The sequence below is a fragment of the Grus americana genome, chromosome 1 (assembly GCF_028858705.1).
Source record: "Grus americana isolate bGruAme1 chromosome 1, bGruAme1.mat, whole genome shotgun sequence".
Taxonomy (NCBI): domain Eukaryota; kingdom Metazoa; phylum Chordata; class Aves; order Gruiformes; family Gruidae; genus Grus; species Grus americana.
This window is the reverse complement of record NC_072852.1, coordinates 75,405,867-75,423,645: the sequence shown is the minus strand read 5'-3', so window position 1 is coordinate 75,423,645 and position 17,779 is coordinate 75,405,867. Positions and strand designations below refer to the sequence as shown.

Below are 17,779 nucleotides of genomic sequence, written 5' to 3'. Positions count from 1 at the left end.
CAGAACACAGTGACAACAAAACATCAAAATTTAGGGCAAAGATCTTTATTTAACAAACACTCGGTGAGCCAGCTTTTCTGTGACACTGTTTGTCAGAGAGATCCCTGTTTCTGACAAAATAGTTAAACTCATGCTATGAAGTTTTGATCAGGGTGGGTATGTATTCCTTTGGGTTTCTCTCCTTTACCTGGCCACCTATTTCCATAAAATTTGTAGGAGCTTAACAGGGTTTAAAATTAATTAGGGTTTATATCTACCAGAATTTTAAAGACAAATATTGTGAGCTGAGTTTGCAGTTATGACCAAATATCAAACACTGCAGCTTTAAGGAAGTTTTTAAAATAATTTGTGCTCTTTGCTCTGTTTTGTCCATAAGCAAGGTAGATCCTGTAGAATTAATCAGAAATGCCTACAGACCATGGTGAATTACATCAGCTGCACACGGTCCTGAGAGTCCCCATTTTGGCAAGTGGGAGTCACAAAAGGACAAGGAAATAATCAGGTACTCTTTCTTCACCAAGTCTGTACCATCTGTCCTGGGAGAAGGCAGAAATTGTTTGAAATATCTACATCAATCACAGTGCGTGCAAAAAACAGAAGCTTCCACGCTGAGATGATATTCCTATGGTTAGTTACACCTGGCAAAACACCAGTTCCAGCTTCTGTTTTGCACACAGTGCTGCTGCTGTGAAGTTGGGTCTGCAGAGCGCTACTGCTGTCTGTGGAGTTGGGTCTGTGAAGATCCCCGCAACAACCCACCCACGTGCTGAGCTGGAGCTGCTGGCTCCGCTTCATAAGCACGACTTTCACAGAGGGGTAACGGGTGACGCTTTTAGAGACACAGTTTTGGAGGTGAATCACTCCTGTCCCATCCCACAGGGCTCTGTGCAAAAGGGCATAGATATTCAGAATCACCCTTCATGATACATGGACAGTGTTTCCATAAAACATAGCTCGGCCAGAGATACTCTGCAGATGACTCTGTTCACAGTCAGCAGAAGTAACCTCATAAGCAAATGAACAAAGCAGACGCAGAGCCAAAACAACACTGCTTATCTTCGTATATCTAACATCATCTGCAAAGATATGTTCTCATATGCACAGAGCGAGTGTTAAACTACTACATGTTAGTATGCTGGGTTTAGTTTTTAGCGAAAGAAAATGCTGCCATCATTTTGGCTGTGTCGGTGACATTACTTTTTCCATGTTTCTGTATAAAAATATAGTGCGTATCTTCTCTCAAACAATGTTAACTGAGTGTTCAGATAAAAAACAAGACAAGTCAAAGTATGAAGCTGGAGTTAGTTATTATTAGTGAATTTCTGGGTAGATCATGGGAACATCTTTGCTCACCAATAAAGCACCTCGTAGGTTGATGCCAGTTTCTGTAGTCACATAGTAGGATGCCTGCAGGAATGTCCTCTGCAAGATAAGGGCCAGGAAGAGAAGAACTGCCAAAACATAAACATTCCTGAGGAATTCCTCTGAGGAAAGATAGGAATTTGATGGATCCTTCACCTGAAAAGAAAGGAAAATATTATGAATGGGACATAGGAGGGATTGTATATTCTTGAGACACTGGAAACAAGGAAATTCAGTCATTGCATTAGAATAAAAAATATTGATGGTATTATGGGAAAGTTATGGAAATCAGATTTCTCACTGTCCCATGTATAAAAATCATTTGGATACAAATTAAATACTCTGCTCATGTTCCAAAGACTTAGGATCTTAATTTCTAGCAGTTACAAAATTAATTGTTTTTAGCAGGAAAGGGACAATTGGATCACCATGTTTGTCTTAGCTTTAGTTTCTCCATTGAATTCTGATCATCTGTACGATAGAAATGCTACTCAGTAGAAAATAAAGCTCATTCCATCTGCATCACAAAGAAGCTGCAAGAAAATATTTTTTATTATATGGGAATAGTTACTTATGTTGCATTTGTATATTACGGAAACAATTCATTCCAGAAATATAGTCTATGACACCTGTGAATTCTGAATAAAATAAGAATATATATGCCAGTATTCCCCACAAAATGACATTTAAATGCCTCAACAGGGAAAAAAAAAATCTTATTTAAATGACTTTATTTGTTCTTATTTTCTAGTTTTTACGTTCACTGTGCTGCTCCGTTTCAGACAGAAAAGGAAAGAAATGTACCAAAATACTGCAAGAAAGGCTGTTCCTTTGGTATTTCCGATCCAGCTGGAAGCAGGATGTACTGAAATTCTTGAAAAAGAAAAAAAAAAAAAAAAGAAGGGAAAAAGCCTGTTCTACTGAAATATCCAGCCTGATTCTGAGATGAAAGGTTTGGGAAGTGGTGTCTATAAGCACCTAACATTGTTTTCAAAAGGTCCAATGTCTGTAAGACACCTAAATCCCACTGAAATAATAGGACTAAGTTGCTCAACTAGCCCAAGACTCTTTGAAACGAGGGTTGCTTAAGTGCATGATTGGTCAGATAAATATATTTGAAAACTCTTCTCTTAATGTTCAGCTGCAACTTCCCTACATTTACATAGTGGGGATATCAACAATAAAATAACAGTTGTAGACACCGTTATCAATGTACATAGAGTTCTCGGGTATTAAGGGGGAATAAGCATATAATTCAATTAATTCACATTAATTGAAACTAGAGAGAATTTAAAGGAGAAACACAAAACAACAAGAACAACCACGAGAAAGTTTATCAAAATCCATAATTTAAAAGCAAATGTATTCTGAAATGTATCCAAGAGAAATAGTGACTGTCACCAAGCCAGGCTCTTGGAATGGTTTCAAGTTCTCCAACGATTTTTATCTTCCCTTCAGCCAATGTTGATTAAAACTTTAAAAACCCCACAACTAAAACCACTAGACTGAAGAGTACAAAAGATAAAGGAAGCAGACAAGGTACAGAATGCTAAATTTGAGATCCAGAAATGATAATTTTCAAGCTAAAATACCTTGTTTGTTCAACATGCAACAAAAAAAAAAAAACAACCAACCATTTCTGAGGCAAAATATGCACTTTGCCTTTTAACTCTGTGGCTCAAATCCAACACGTAGAGGTTCAAGGATGATAAAGAGTTTTATTTGATAAGCTGCACATTTAAACTCTCCTTCTTTGGTGCAATGGCTGAATTCAGACCATCAGTCAAGGAAATGAATGTTGGGAGCAAGCAGCCAAGGAGAAGATGTTTGGATAGTGATGATAGTTAAACGCTTTATCTGGAGGGGAAAATCTTATTCCATTACATACCTATCTGCTCATTCAAATACAAAACACTCACTGCATAAAGTGTATGGAGATGTTTCTGTATCAGAAGACAGATGTAGGAAAATTTCTTCATCATGTCTTCTCTGCTGTCAGCTAGTAAATTAATTTTACCTGTATCTTTTCACTAGTTACTAATAAATTCTTTTTCTGATGATAGAAAATGTTCTGTATCAGAGGCTTCCTCAATGCTTAGAGGTGGTCTCTGAAAGTTCAGTCTGGGTGAAACTTGAAATGACCTGTGAACTAGCATCTTTTGTGCAACCCTAATATCAGGAGTGCCATTGAATAAAGTGGGTGATTTTCAACTTCTGACATGCACCAATGCATTTCATCACAGAAACAAGCAGTGTAGTAACAGCGAGTGACAACTCCAACTCTTGGCTTCCTCGTGGAAAAGAGATTGCAGAGAGCTCAAACCTGTCAATGAACTACAAATGGACAGATGGACAGAAATTAAGCAAAATTCCCAGACTCATCCTTGCTGGATGCCTCACTGAGGCACCACCAGTGGGTGTCCTGCCTGAAACGAGGAGGCAGGGTTGAAGAGGAGCAGAAAAGCTGTTCCTTCTCCCCAGAACTTCAGGGATGACTCCACCAAGAGGCAGACAGCTGGGCAACTGGGGGAAGCCTGCACTACCTGTGTTGCATTCATATCAAAGACTTCTACTGCTCAGGCTTATAACTTGACCGTCTCTCACAAAAAAATACTCAATTTGGTTGAAAGAAACAATGAAATAATACGATGATGATCATAGATGTATAAAAGCATGCAGCCAGATGTATTAAATACCTGATATGAATCTAGAACTAATACCAAACACAGTTTTTTAATCCATGTTGCCAGGTTACCTTTTCTGTTATATTTGTATTATTGGTTGTATTCTGGAAGCCCTGGACAATGCCAGAAATGCATAATGGCCCAGCAAAACCCAGCAAGTCAGCCAAGTAACGGAACGTGCTGCTGAGAAGAATTGGTCGTCCAAAAGCACTGTACATGGCTAACCATATGGAGGGACTCCGATTGGGCTGGTCTGCTACCTTTTTCTGGAAAACAAAGAAACAGGTATCAATGTACCAGGAAGCAGCCTCCCTGGCTGTATACAGCAACTTCCATTTCATTCCTGTCTGCATGCCTAAACGGTTCCTGAAGGGTGCTTTGGAGTAGATGAGATAGATAGCAAAAATGCTGTAGATATCAACAGATTTCAGATGTTCTTCACAGCAAATTCAAATTCTGCCTCCTCTTGGTAACTGTGGTTCCTCAACCTCTAAATCCTAACACTTTTCTGAACCTGTGAACACAGGAATGCAAACACAGATTAATTGTACTGGCACGTAGCCATCGCTGCTTTTCCCACATGCACTCAGGAAAAGATCTGATCTTTCAAGCCCTTGCTCATATGGGTTATCTTGACTTTCATGGTAGCTGTGAAACCACTTGATCCAGTAAAGGCTCCTGATGTGAGAAAGAGATTGAAGGAAAAAAACATGGACAGACATCTACAAGAATATAGTTTAATTTATCTGGATTTTTTGTGTCTCTTGGATGCCTTCCAGGAAGACACACTTCAGCCAATCACTAATTACAAGGCTTGAAAAGGTGAAAGTAACAGGCTATTTTGAGAGGTAAGGTTAAATCAACTAAGGGTCCTTTCTAGCCTTCAGTTCTGTGAATCTATGCAGTATCACATCTCTTGCCCAAAAACACCAACCAGCAGATATTGCTGTATCTAGTCAGAGGAGTTCTGATATTTCTGAGGTCCTTCAATCTAAAGAAGAAAGATTTTTATTTAACAGATCCATGGTCTGCAGAGTGCTTTCTTGCACTTCAGGCAGCGGCTTTTGACACTTTAAAAAAGCATCTGTCATTTTTCAAGTAGCACGGATGCCTGCAAGTTGTGACCCAAGCCAAGCCCTCTTGAGTGTTCACAGAGACATCTCAACTATAGCCCAGTAATAACAACCCCCCGCTCCAGCAAATTAACCAAAGAAAAGTGAGTATGCCTGTCCCCTGCCTGGCTGCCTCAAGTCTTTTTTTTTTTTGCCTCTTTTCTTGTTTTTTCCTTTTATGCCACTTCAACAGTGAGATAGAATATGTGCATGGTGCCAAAAATGTACAAGTGTACAGGAGGGCCAAATAGCTGCTTACTGGCTTCTAGAGATTACGCCAGGCTGGTCATACCTAATGCCAAGAAGCTCACTACAGAGAAATGAGCAGCACTGGGACAAATTAGAGCTAACACTTCAGAAAGCGGTAAGAATTAAACTGCTTCTTCTGATGAGGGAAAGAACACAAGAGCCTCATGTGAGGTTCCCAGACCAAAGGCTCTGAATTTGTTGCCTAATGGGCTTTCGGCTAGACTGCACTACAGGGCTACTGCCATCCTCCTCAAATAAACAATATGCACTTTAACAGCTTGATAGGAGCTAAGCTAGCTTCATAGGAAAACACATCTGCCATCTTTTGGAAAAAGTTGCACATACTATTCTCAGCATTCAATTAATGGTAAATTTGGTAAACGGCAACGGTAAGTCCTAATTTCTTTAATAAGATTTTACTATTTCAATAGCCATTTTCACTGCTACTACAATTCACATAATTGTCATCATTACATGAAATCTATTTACCTTTCATTGGAAAAAAATACTAATTAAATTAAATTAAATTATCTAATAATCTCTATTGCTAAACACAGTCGTTTCTTCTTTTTTAATCAGGACTTCAAATTAGCTGAAGTATCTAATGGGGAGGGGGAAAGGACAGCGGATTTTTCTTCTAATCTTATGCTCTTTTCCAGAATGGTTCTTGAAGCCCAGTGTTATGGGCTTGCATATAGTATGTCGTATGTGCCAACCCTATCCTTTATTTAGGTGCTGAAGGATGATCTGTCAATCACCATTCATTATAGTTCTCTGATGACCACTGACATGTTTCAGTAAATCTGCAATTGAAAGTTTGGCCAAGGTCATAATAGCTAAATAAAAAGCTCTGTCTGGGCTTTCGGCATCAGAAAAGCACGACTACCATGATGATTATTTTCTGCAGTTTTCCAGTCCCTTTAAGCCTCTGTGGCTTGGGAAGCCACCCGAAGCCAAGAGCTTCTCCTCCTGGGCACGGGAGGCTGGAAGGACATGCTTTCCTTTTGGAAGGTGAGAAAAAGAATCTTAAAACTTAATGTTAAAAATGATCCAGTTACAGAAAAGGAGGGGAATAAAGGCAGAGAAGAGTTGCAGCAACACAAATGTGAGCTTAACCAGTTTACACAACTACGCGTCTCGGTGCCTTGTTTAAATTTGCAAGGGTTACTTTTGTTGGTATGGTTGGTAGCATTTGTTGTTGTGTGAATTACCAGGCTGGATCACTGCTCTCACCTGTGGCACTTGCCTAGGTTTTTCTTGTCTTTGTCTAAAAGAATGTCGATCACTGGTTATTTAACCTTGTATTGTGTTGGTTTATATTGCTTAATATTATAATAAAATTATTGATACCTGACTTTAAAATTCTATAAAACACCATGTAGCATGAAAGTGATATTAAAATTAAATTACTTGATGCTTTGAAAAATTACTTATAACTAAAGAATTTTCAGTAGTGACTGTATTCATAATGCTAAGAACTGCTTGATGAAAATTTGAAAATGTAAAAAAGCACAGAACAGAATAATGAATTCAGATTTGTCACTGAGAAGTGGTACCTTAGATCTCATGTGCCATTGGGCAAAAAAGTCAGAAGAATTCTATCTAAATAGTTGAATATGGCTTTCAGGACTTGTGCAATGACATCAAAGAAAACAAGAAAAGGTTCCATCCACTGTTCACAGACTTCATGTTTAATCAAGTAGCAATATGCTATTTTAGCAGAATATAGCAGCCATAAAAAGTTAATCTCAGACCCTCTAGTTTACATTCCTGTATGCTTGGACACAGGTTTGGAAAACAGTGAATTTGAGCCGTCAAAATTTAACCTGACTCATTTCCCGTGTGCTATTATTTGGTGGAGAACTTCACCTGGTGTCAGTTTTCATAGCATGCAGAAGGGATAGCAAGACAACATCATGTGAGCTATCTCAAAGGCGTTTTACAATACAGAGTATGCATGGTCATGTTCAGCATCTTTCATCAAGGCGTGATAAGAAGGGTTTGGAAAGGAACAGAAGCTTTTTTCTGCAGGGCCACGGAGCACGGCTGAGATCAGTTATCTCCAGGCATAGGCGGGGGTAACCCCACTTAATCCAGAGGATGCTGGGGGGCTCCCCTCACCAGCTGCAGAAGATTAGCATAAAATACACCCTGGCAACAGAGATAGTGACATATCATCTCTTCCAGATTGCAGACCACACTTCAACCTGAAGAATTTTCCTAACTCTGTGGCTGTTTTCTGGGCCAACCATGCACAAACCAAAACATTTCTCCGTGGGAGTGAACTGCAGTGAATTCCACTGCCTGGCTCTTGGCGTTGGTTTTAGCCCTTTGGTTTACTTTATCTATGAAGTATCAGTTTATTTTAGGGTTATAGCCTGGTTTCGAATATTAGCACAAATGTGCTAGAGGCTGTGGTAATCTCAAGACTTTAAACAATTACGGAAACAAAAAAATCTGATGTTAGCCAGCTATATAAATGTCGGTGCATGTAGCTGCATGGGTACGTTTATGCAAGACTTCATATGCGCATGACGCATGCCGAGGGAAGCTACCCACTGAATGTCTGTGCTCGTGCACATGAGCAATAGGACGCTTAACTTGCCTTTTGGCATCTGAACCGCATATTTGTGCAGGCACACACAGTATCTGCAGATGTAAATGAATTACAGACAAATTCTTGCACCCAGTCATCACACCTGTCATTAAGAATGGCACAAAGACTCAGATCCTTGGAGCATGTAGGTGCCTAAGACTCTTTGGTCTCTTTAAGTGAGATTCAGGCACCAAATGCTTCTTTAAGGAGCTGGCCTAAGGGATGCACTTCTCCTTTGCTATGAAAAGGTCAGGCCCAATGACTCAGTAGTTTTCTGCTTCAAGCAGAAGGGTCTTGGTCTCTAGTACTGTAAGCATTGACTACAAAAGGGAAGAGAAGCAACCTGAATCTATTAAAACAGAAACAATTGTCCCAATTATGGTTTCGTTTCAGAGGGCACAGAAAGGAGTCTGCAGCTCCGTCAGCTGCTGGGAGCAGAGCTGCTTCTCCCGGCTTCCCCTCGCATTGCATTTCTCAACTGTACATGGCTTGGAAATGCGTTTATCTGGTGGGTGCAGGAAAGGGATTTATACGTGCTACATTTTCCAAAGTGGCCTCTCAATGCCTGTATTCTCTCTGTTTATGCTTGAGAATTGATATATATGTACAAATCAGGGAGGCAGGCTCTCGAATCTTTTCTTTCCTTTCTTCAAAACAAAGTATTTTCTTTTTTCGGGAGAAATCACCAGCTTTCAGCACAAATGAAATGCCACAGTTTTACCTAAATGCATCCAGAAGTTTCTCTGGAAACTCCTGCCCTACCCAGTGAGTTTGCCCAGCCATGGTTTTTCTACTGGGTCTGGCTGGGATGGAGTTAATTTTCTTCATAGCAGCCCGTATGGTGCTGTGTTTTGGATTGGTGACTAAAAACACCATTGACAAGACACCAGTGTTTTGGCTATTCTTGATGTGTGGTTTTGGCTATTTCTCTTTCTGGAAAAAAAAAAAAAAGAGGATGAGTGTTTCCAGCTGAAACTATGGACACAATGTCTTCTAATTTAAGATGCTGTCATAAGTAGCTAAGATTTAAACAAAGCTTTCACTTTTAAAATGAAATCTAGCAACTGATCAGTCTGTTATGGTTTTAGTTTCCAGTTGCTCTCAATCTGGCAACTCTCCCTTGCTGTAAATTCACTTAAAATCAAACAGCAACCATTGGATTGGAACTTCCTTAGCCATGTTTCACCTTGGAACAAACAGTCCTAAGTTAAAAATTCCTAAAACTAAGGTTTTATAGAAGCACCAAAAAAAAAAAAAAAAAATTACACTGTAATTTCTAAGGCCAAAGAGTGACATGAATATCTTTGGTTACCTTTTGTTCCTCATACGCTTCTTTGAGACAAACGTAATTTGTCAGTGCTCTCATTGCAATTGGAAGCTTTCCAATTGCCTTCAGGTCCACAGGTTTCTTGTGAGCAGATATAATAAGAGTGTTCATCCACCAGTAAGTCGCCTTTGAGAGCAAATTGACAAATGGCTGAAGAAACCTCACCCCCAGGTCCTGTAGATCCTCTGGTGGCTTTACCTTCTGAGGGTTCATGAAAAATACATACCTCTGGAGAGGAGAAAATAGACAGCACGTGTTCAGGAATTAATTATCTTATTAACGGCAATTTTTAGAAAAAAATATGTATAATATGACTACAGTGTCAAATTTGTATTTAAAGGTAATTATACATTGAATTTAAATATAAATTGGATGTAAATAGGAGCATTTCCATTTCGACAGCATAATTGGCAAGAAATTGAACAATATGGGATGTGGACACAGCTCTGTAACCTACCAGGACCACCTATCTCTAGCTGAACAACAACAAAAAAGAATTCTTGGGATATAATTATATTTTAAACTATCATGGGTAAGAACGTGTGCTAACTTATACGTTCACTACATATATAGTTTATCTGCATTAACACAGCATATACTGCATAGATCACATAAACACACACATAGACCCTTACATGCACAAATGCGCATCTATATCTATCTATACAAATATGTAGGCACTCTGTGTGTATACATACACACAGGCACACGCACATACCACGTCCAGGGACACATCAAGGACATACATTTTAAAGAGATACCAGGTGCCCTTGATTTCTATAGAATTAACCAGACATTTACAGCTAAGCTAAACTTGGGCCTAAACTTGACACAAGCCAGTGTCTGGGACTAAAGACCCATCTTCATCCCGAGATACTACTGATATCTTCTCAGATCCTGATAAAGAAACCACATACCCTAACTCGAATGACATTGATCTCCACAGCCATCAGCAGCCCATAGAGAATGACCATAATTCCAGTGATGCAGAAACGCAGCTGAGAAAAAGGCACGCCGTCCTGGCAGTATCTGACAAGCTTGATCGTTTTGGTGACAAAGGCCATTATCCAGTAAAGAAAGAGAGCTGTAAAACAGGTCCACATGCATAATTTAAAAACAAAACAACAAAACAAACCAAAACAAAATTAGCTATAACAGTGCTGCAGAAATATTAGCCTTCTCAAACAGAAAAAAAGGCCTTAATTCAATGCAAGCATCCTCTGTATCACCAGCCTGCAGGCTGGCACAGTGTCATGTCAGCCCAAGTCAGGAACTCGGGTTTGAGAGATTTGCATTGCACTTTCCTTTCCCAGGTCACTATTTTCTTTCCGGGGCCACCACCTTTCAAAGAGATCCACAATGGTGGGTCTTCACACAACTACAAAAGTCCATTGAAGATAATCCAAAGGGGAATATTGTTATTGAAACGAAGAAAAAGTCACTTAACTTGACAAATATCATATCGCCTCTTTGAAAAACCAGAGTGCATTGCAGGTAAGCTCATTTTGAAGAAGAGTTCATTTAATTTAATTATATCATTCATCCTGGTTCATATCTGTCAATGGCTACTTCAGGTTGTTGAGTTATAGGTAATTCAGATTGTATACTTCTATGAAACATTATCCTGCAATGTCTAGTTAAATTCTTCTGACCATCTCCTGACTGAGACAGATATCATGAATACCAGGTAGCATTTAATTTCATAAAAGTAAACCCTCTCCCCCCACCTTGGGAAAAAATTAGAGGTGGAATTCATCATTAGATTGGGTAATCTCAGAATCAACAGCAATGGATGCTGAGAAACAACAGCCACCTGCACAGGATGGTTTGTGATCAGATTATTACTAAAAGTGGCCTTTTAAAATAGCCCTTTTGAATGAAAACAAGTTTTTGCCTCAAAAAAATGAGCAGTGTTAAAAAATACATGAAAGCTTATGCTATAAATACAATAGGCATACTATGCTTTTCCTTTTGTGATAATTTTTTAAAATAGTTTTCATTGTGTAGCTTATAAAAGGTACAATAACTCCTACAATAATACTAGTACGAAGAACAGAGAATTATTCCTCTCTCTTTTAATATTCTCATGCATTTCACCATCCTCTTCAATCTAAGCAAGCTGACTTTGGCTAAACTACTGGGTTTTGTAAGAGTACATAAATATCAGACTTAGACTTACCCAACAGTAACTTAGGAAAGTTAGATGTTTCAATATTATGGTAATAGACTATGGATACTGTGGCAGCCACAAATCCCATTATAGCTGGTAGAAAGAGATGCAAATGGCGGGATTTCATTTGTCTGAAAATAATTAAGGTATAAATTAGTGAATTCGGTGTCTTTTTTCACCATTGTTATATTCCTAGGTGTTCTGCTAATCTATTTAAGAGGAAAAATGTGACTTTCCTAGACACAAAAAGATTTTTTCCATGTGAATTCTTTAACTTGTCAATATTTACTTACCACTGTAGTTTGAGAGGAGAATAACAATGTGCTAGAACAATTGTTTCACCTTCATCCCATTAAAATATGGACAGTTCATGAAATGATGTCCCATTGTTTTTAGGGAAAAACTTCTTACACCTTACTAGCCAGCCTGTCACACATCATCAGTATACATTAATGAATGCAATTAGCTATCCACCAGACACTGTTACTTACGTATCAGAAACTATGCCCTCTGCTATTTCACACACATGTACGAACAGGAGGGTGAACGTCAGGATCCACCGCAGGTTGTGTCCAGGGAAATGCAGCCAGGTATTGTGGTGAATCTGGACTTTGGAGCTTTGGCTTCCCCAGCCTGGGAAATAATACCAATGAAAGAGGAAAGTTATCACACAGCCAGCCAGTGAGTGATGTGGTTATCAATTCCTCGATCTAATCCATAGGTCACACTTAATAGTATATGATCAACACAAACAAACTTACAAGACTATGGGGGGCCGTTGTTACTAATAAGATGACCCAGGAGTGTCTGAGTTGCCATGTAGCCCCCCATAATTTAGATCTGATCCTGTAGACAACAGGTCAACAGACTTCCCAAAAAGAAGAGGTCCCTGGCCAAGAACAAAGATGAGAAAACCAAAAGAAAGATCTCAGAGTCTCACCCTTGCACAACAGGGACTGACAGATCTTAAGTGATGGTGTCATCATGTCTTTCCCGGTCACAGACAAGAGTGGGTGAAGTTTCCAACTGATATAAAAGTTGCATCCTCCAATGAGGCCTCAGAGAGATATATTTAATTCAAACAAATAAAAATTCTTTATTGTGAGGGTGGTGAGGTACTGCAACAGGTTGCCCAGAGAGGTTGTGGGTGCCCCCTCCCTGGAAGTGTTCAAGGCCAGGTTGGATGAGGCTTTGGGCAACCTGGTCTAGAGGAAGGTGTCCCTGCCCATGGCAGGGGGGTTGGAACTAGATGATCTTTGAGGCCCCTTCCAACCCAAACCATTCTATCATTCTATGATTCTATGATTCTATCCTTTTCAATCAAGATCCTCTCTGAAGCCAGCAACCTGGCAAGAAGCAGGACACCAAGGACCTGATGGATGTGACAGTGCTGGGGGGAGCTGAGGACTGATCAGACGTTAGCCTCTCATGATGGCAAGTCTTGTCATGCATGTTGCTTTGTCCTCTGTCCCTTCCAACCCTGGTACAGGGCCGTCCGGAGTCAGTCAGCCCAAATGGCTGTACATGTCCCTCTTACTGTAAGGCAGCTCCTGGAATTCCCCGACAGGGTTACCAAAGCCCATACAGAATCCCAAGAACAGCACATTTTGGGGAAGTAAAGAAACAAAACAAAAGAAACCAAAACTAAAACCAAAGAAGTTTAACTAGGGCAGTGAGCATTGCACCTGTTTCTTTCAGTAACTGCAGAACTGAGTTTAAAATCCAGGACATGCTTTTGATATACAAGGATGCAGCATCTCATCATGCCTAGAGGCTCATCAGGTGACTCCAAAACACATAAACCAGAGCTCAAGTTTATTAATTCTTGGAAACTCTCAGAATTTCACCAATTCATCCTTGTTTAATATGCAAAGTGCTGCAGAAACAACATATTCTATCTTCTCCATATCTATCTCAAGCATTTTCTATAGTTTCCTGAGATTTTCCAAATCAAATGTGGCTTTTTTTGGCCTTGCTCCTATCTTTGTGTCTTCCAAGCTGCTTTTCATTTTTATTTCCTCTTTGGCCATACTTCTGCACAAACACGGTTCATCATCAATTTTTGGTTTTGGAGTCAGTCGGTACTGTGGACTCCCATTGGCTTTTAATGCTCTGTTCAACAACTATTTGTCCTGATAATCAAGGTACGAAATTACATACATACATACCATACAATTTAAAGTATTACCTTTTTTTTCCTAAAATTGTTAGAAAATAGAGGGAATTTTCAGTGGCTGCAATGCTATTTCAAAACTGATTGGCTAATACCTGTAAAATATTAAAGCAGTCTGCTACCACTTGATGCATAACACAGAATGTTGTAAAAGATTATCTCTGCCCCCAGACCTTGCACTGAGTTTCCATCAAACACTTCTGCAGAAAGCCCTGTAATTCAAGGATGACTTGCATCTCATCTCAAAGAAAGATCCAGCACTGACATAAAGATCCAGCACTGTTGGACAGTCCTCCATAATTCTTGGGATTTTTTCACAGTCTTTAGTTATTCTTTTGTTAGAACTTGTTTCTTATTCCCTTGCGTAATTATTTAATTAGTTTTCAGTCACTGGATATTGTTATATTTTTGATTGCTAGGTCCTGAGTGTCTTAGCCCACAAGTGCCTGTAGCCTATTATTCAATCACTTCAGAGTCTTTTTGCATAATGGCAGTCCTTAAATCTCTAGTTTAAATATAGTCCCAAATTCAAATCTTCCTCATGGAAGAAATTTATTACTATGTGTATACACAACACCAGGAAGGTAGCATGGATGAAGTCACATGCCATTTCTCGTGCAGTTGTCAGGAGAATATTTATTTTTATTAATACTTATTGCCTTTTTGATGGTTATTCAAGTCTCTTTATCTCCCACAATCAGTTAGAATGTCACTGTTTGACAGCTCTGAAAAAGCATTACAATGTATTTATTTCATCACTGCAAATAAATGGGATAGAGAGACAACTATAGAGAAAAAGTATCATGACAGTACTAGTTTAGATGTTTTTTTTAACAAGAATATGTAATTTAGAGACACCCCACTCTCCTAAATTCTTCAAGAGATTTATCATTTCTTATTTTCATTCCTCTGGAAAAAGATTATCTCCTTTCCTCTACTTCTGTTTACAAATGTTTGCAAACGAAGGATTTGATCTGTTTTAAAAGTTTCCTACACTTCTCCTAGCCTTAGATCCGAGTTGCACAGTTTGGATATTCTCTGAACTTCACATAACTTGAAGGGAATTCAGACCCACTGTCCTAAGTCTTCTAATATCTAATAATAGCTAAGGTTGCAAGTTGCCAATTTCATATCTGAAGAAAACTTCTCCAGAGAGAAGTTTCAAAGCATTTGGATCTGATTTCTCTGGTTCTCATCCATCTTTTCATGCTGCTTAGTTCAGATTTATATCGAAAATTCGCAACATTTCAAGTGGGTTGGCTTAGGGTCCTCTGGGCCAAGCCATTCTGTCTCTTCTTTTTTAAAATTAATAAATACAAAGCATCCAACGGTTTGCACCGCAGGCCTCCAAGCACATATAAACATGACTGAGTGTAAATACATGCTCAAGTGTTTGTAGGATTGCACAGCTCTGTGGAATAACTCACCAATGAACAAAATCGGGAAGGTGATAAATAGCAAGAAGACATGGGGAACCAAGTTGAGGGCATCCACAAAGCAGACATTCCTTAGGACACCAGCACTGATGTTGTAGGCTGAAGCATTGTCGTTACCACAAAATGCGAGCCTCATCGCTTCCAGAAGGTCTGACTACTACAAAAAAGAGACATGTTGAAGCAATGGTTGACTACCAAGACTACTAGCATTCCTTTCAGCTAAACACAAAATAACCAAAATAAAGAGATACAGATGGAGCACACTGAACAACCCATAGAGAATAATTTAGTTGCATTTTGAAAATGCTTTTGGGCCCCATCAAGTATAAGCACATTAGAATGAAGGCTGTGTTTATATTGAATGTACTATTTAGTACATATTCATTAAATACACTATGCAATGTCTTCTAGTGTTCACTTTATGCACAAATGTTATGCTGCAAGTTCTTTATGAGAATGTAAAGAAAGAACAAGAAACTTTTGGAAAAAAAATATTTTCTTTCTCATACGAAAAGTCAAACGCACATAAGCTGACTCCTGTGTGTGACTGCTTCTTTGATGAGCCAACATTCTCTGTTCAGCATCTCTGCTCATATGATTTGTTGCACTGCATTCCCAGTGCAAGCTCTGAACCTTTGATATTTGTGATTTGGCAGCTTTGCATTCACTGATATTTTGTATTTCTTCTTTGTCCTATAGAACAATGGTCACATACACTAATCATTACAGATAATTGCCAAACTCTTAATCAAAGTAAATTGTACTGAAGATTGCATAGGCAGTAAATCAGCATTTACGCTTGATCCTGCAAGTCCTTATGCACATGCTTAGCTTCATCTAAGCAGTTCTCTGGCTTCCATGATTTCTTATGAGATTATCTTCTATGATATCTTATGAGATTATGAGCACCAAGATAAGCTCATGCATTCGTGCTTGCAGAGTGGGTGCCATAGTATGACTCAGAGTTATGGCCAGCTTCTGTTTTTTATCAACACGTGTATGGCTTATTTATTCATTCTTCTTTACAGGGAGATGAAACAAGATTGCAACCAAAATGTTTCCTTGCTGGTTTCTTTTCCTGAGACTTATACACAGCAACATAGTGCTGTAGAATAGGTTGTATGAACTCATTTGCTCACATCTTTTTTCACAAATTTTCATGCTAAAATGGAAAGAATATCTTTAATTCAGCAAAGCATACGTATACTTTGGTGAATGCATCTTTCTGCAACAACACTAGCATTAATGAGTTTTGCAGTATCAGAGCAATACAGACATGCAAATAATGCATGAACAGTTTTTAAAAAAGTTAGTTGAATGGGGAGAAAAAGACTTTCCTTCTTTCTGCAAATAGTTCAGATTAGTTCTAAGAGCCTAGTTGTTTAAAGAAGCTAAGCATAACAAGGTAAGCATAAACTACTCAAGTACTCCCTTAGAGGAAAAAGAAACATACAGATCTTCAAAAGAATAGAGTTCAAAGACGCACTTTGAACCTCTGCTAAACCCCCTTTTTGCTTTTAACTAACTTTATGCTGGATCTGAAAAGCATAATCCATATTGAAATATATCAGTGAAATTTGTAAAGGAGTTCAATTTAAAAGAATGTGACAAATGTAGTCCCTTTTCCAAACATATCAGCAATTTACTGTCTGAGATTTGCCAGAAGCATAACTCAGAGTCATACTGTGGACCACATCCTGCAAAAATGCATGCATTTACTTACTGTGGTGCAAAAGCTGACAGGCAACCCACTCAATCTTCAGCAGAACACAACTGAATGGAGAGTGTGGCCCATTCTCTATAACGAATAGAGTGATATGACCACTATCATTCAATTATTTTATTTTTATATAAAAATATATTCATACATGCATATGACTAGTAACACGAAAGAAACATTATGTTAATATGAATTCTTTCTGAATAGACTGAGGAGTTATTAGCCAAGCAAATATGGAACTTTTCAAAAAACTACAGAGAGAGTCTTTGTTTTTAATTTGTAAAAGTTTGACATGTCTCCTTTAAGAAAAACATAATTGTAATGATAATCTCTTGAAAATCAGAAGCGTTGTTTCCTCATTTTTATCGAAGGTCAGAAGTCCAAGGGAGTTCTGCTGGGAATTTTCCTCCCTTTCCCACAAATACAACTCTTTTCTGAGACAGCCTAAGATGCTATTGTGGTCTAGTGGTTGGATTGGTACCGAAAGGCAGGAGGATCCTGGGTTCAAATGAGCACTGAATCATTGACTTCCAGTGTAGCTTTTGGCTTCTAGACAAAAATAAATCTGGGAGAAAGGATTAAAACCATGTCCAAGAGAAGCTAAGGGAACTGTTGGGTTTTTTCCATTTTTCTGGAAGGGAAACAGAATATAGGCAGTAGACGTTCCCATGGAAGAAACGACTATTAACTGCATGGAGAGTGCTATCTGCTAGCTAGGACCTACCGTCAGTTTGTAGAAGTTTCATATCACGCCTCAAAGAATAGTCCCTAGAAGCTCTCAAGAAAGATGCATCTTTCAAGAATCACATCTGCATCTTCACAAGAGTCTGTGCTGTGCCCAGTTTTGTGATGGAGTATGTCCAATAACACACTCGTGAAACCAAGTGTCTTTTGCACGTTGGCAGGGCTGAGGAAAGAATCTGGTCCTATTGTTAATACTGATGTATAGG

At 38.8% G+C, this 17,779-nt stretch overlaps 1 protein-coding gene across 14 annotated transcripts in view; it reads right to left on the bottom strand.

The window, feature by feature from the left end:
* Nucleotides 1–17,779, bottom strand: part of ABCC9 (ATP binding cassette subfamily C member 9) — a 78,903-nt gene that overhangs the window by 52,985 nt on the left and 8,139 nt on the right. For 8 of the 14 annotated variants that reach the window (XM_054823372.1, XM_054823429.1, XM_054823484.1 and 5 more), the window contains exons 3-10: nucleotides 16,833–16,907; nucleotides 15,101–15,266; nucleotides 11,992–12,133; nucleotides 11,510–11,631; nucleotides 10,248–10,414; nucleotides 9,316–9,558; nucleotides 4,118–4,312; nucleotides 1,354–1,518 (exon numbers count right to left, since the gene is read on the bottom strand). In XM_054823372.1, coding sequence (XP_054679347.1) covers nucleotides 1,354–1,518; nucleotides 4,118–4,312; nucleotides 9,316–9,558; nucleotides 10,248–10,414; nucleotides 11,510–11,631; nucleotides 11,992–12,133; nucleotides 15,101–15,245 — 1,179 coding nt within the window. In that variant the 5' untranslated portion in view covers nucleotides 15,246–15,266; nucleotides 16,833–16,907. The remainder of the gene's footprint in view (nucleotides 1–1,353; nucleotides 1,519–4,117; nucleotides 4,313–9,315; nucleotides 9,559–10,247; nucleotides 10,415–11,509; nucleotides 11,632–11,991; nucleotides 12,134–15,100; nucleotides 15,267–16,832; nucleotides 16,908–17,779) is intronic. The other 6 variants (XM_054823391.1, XM_054823383.1, XM_054823434.1 and 3 more) reach the window with 2 other exon arrangements.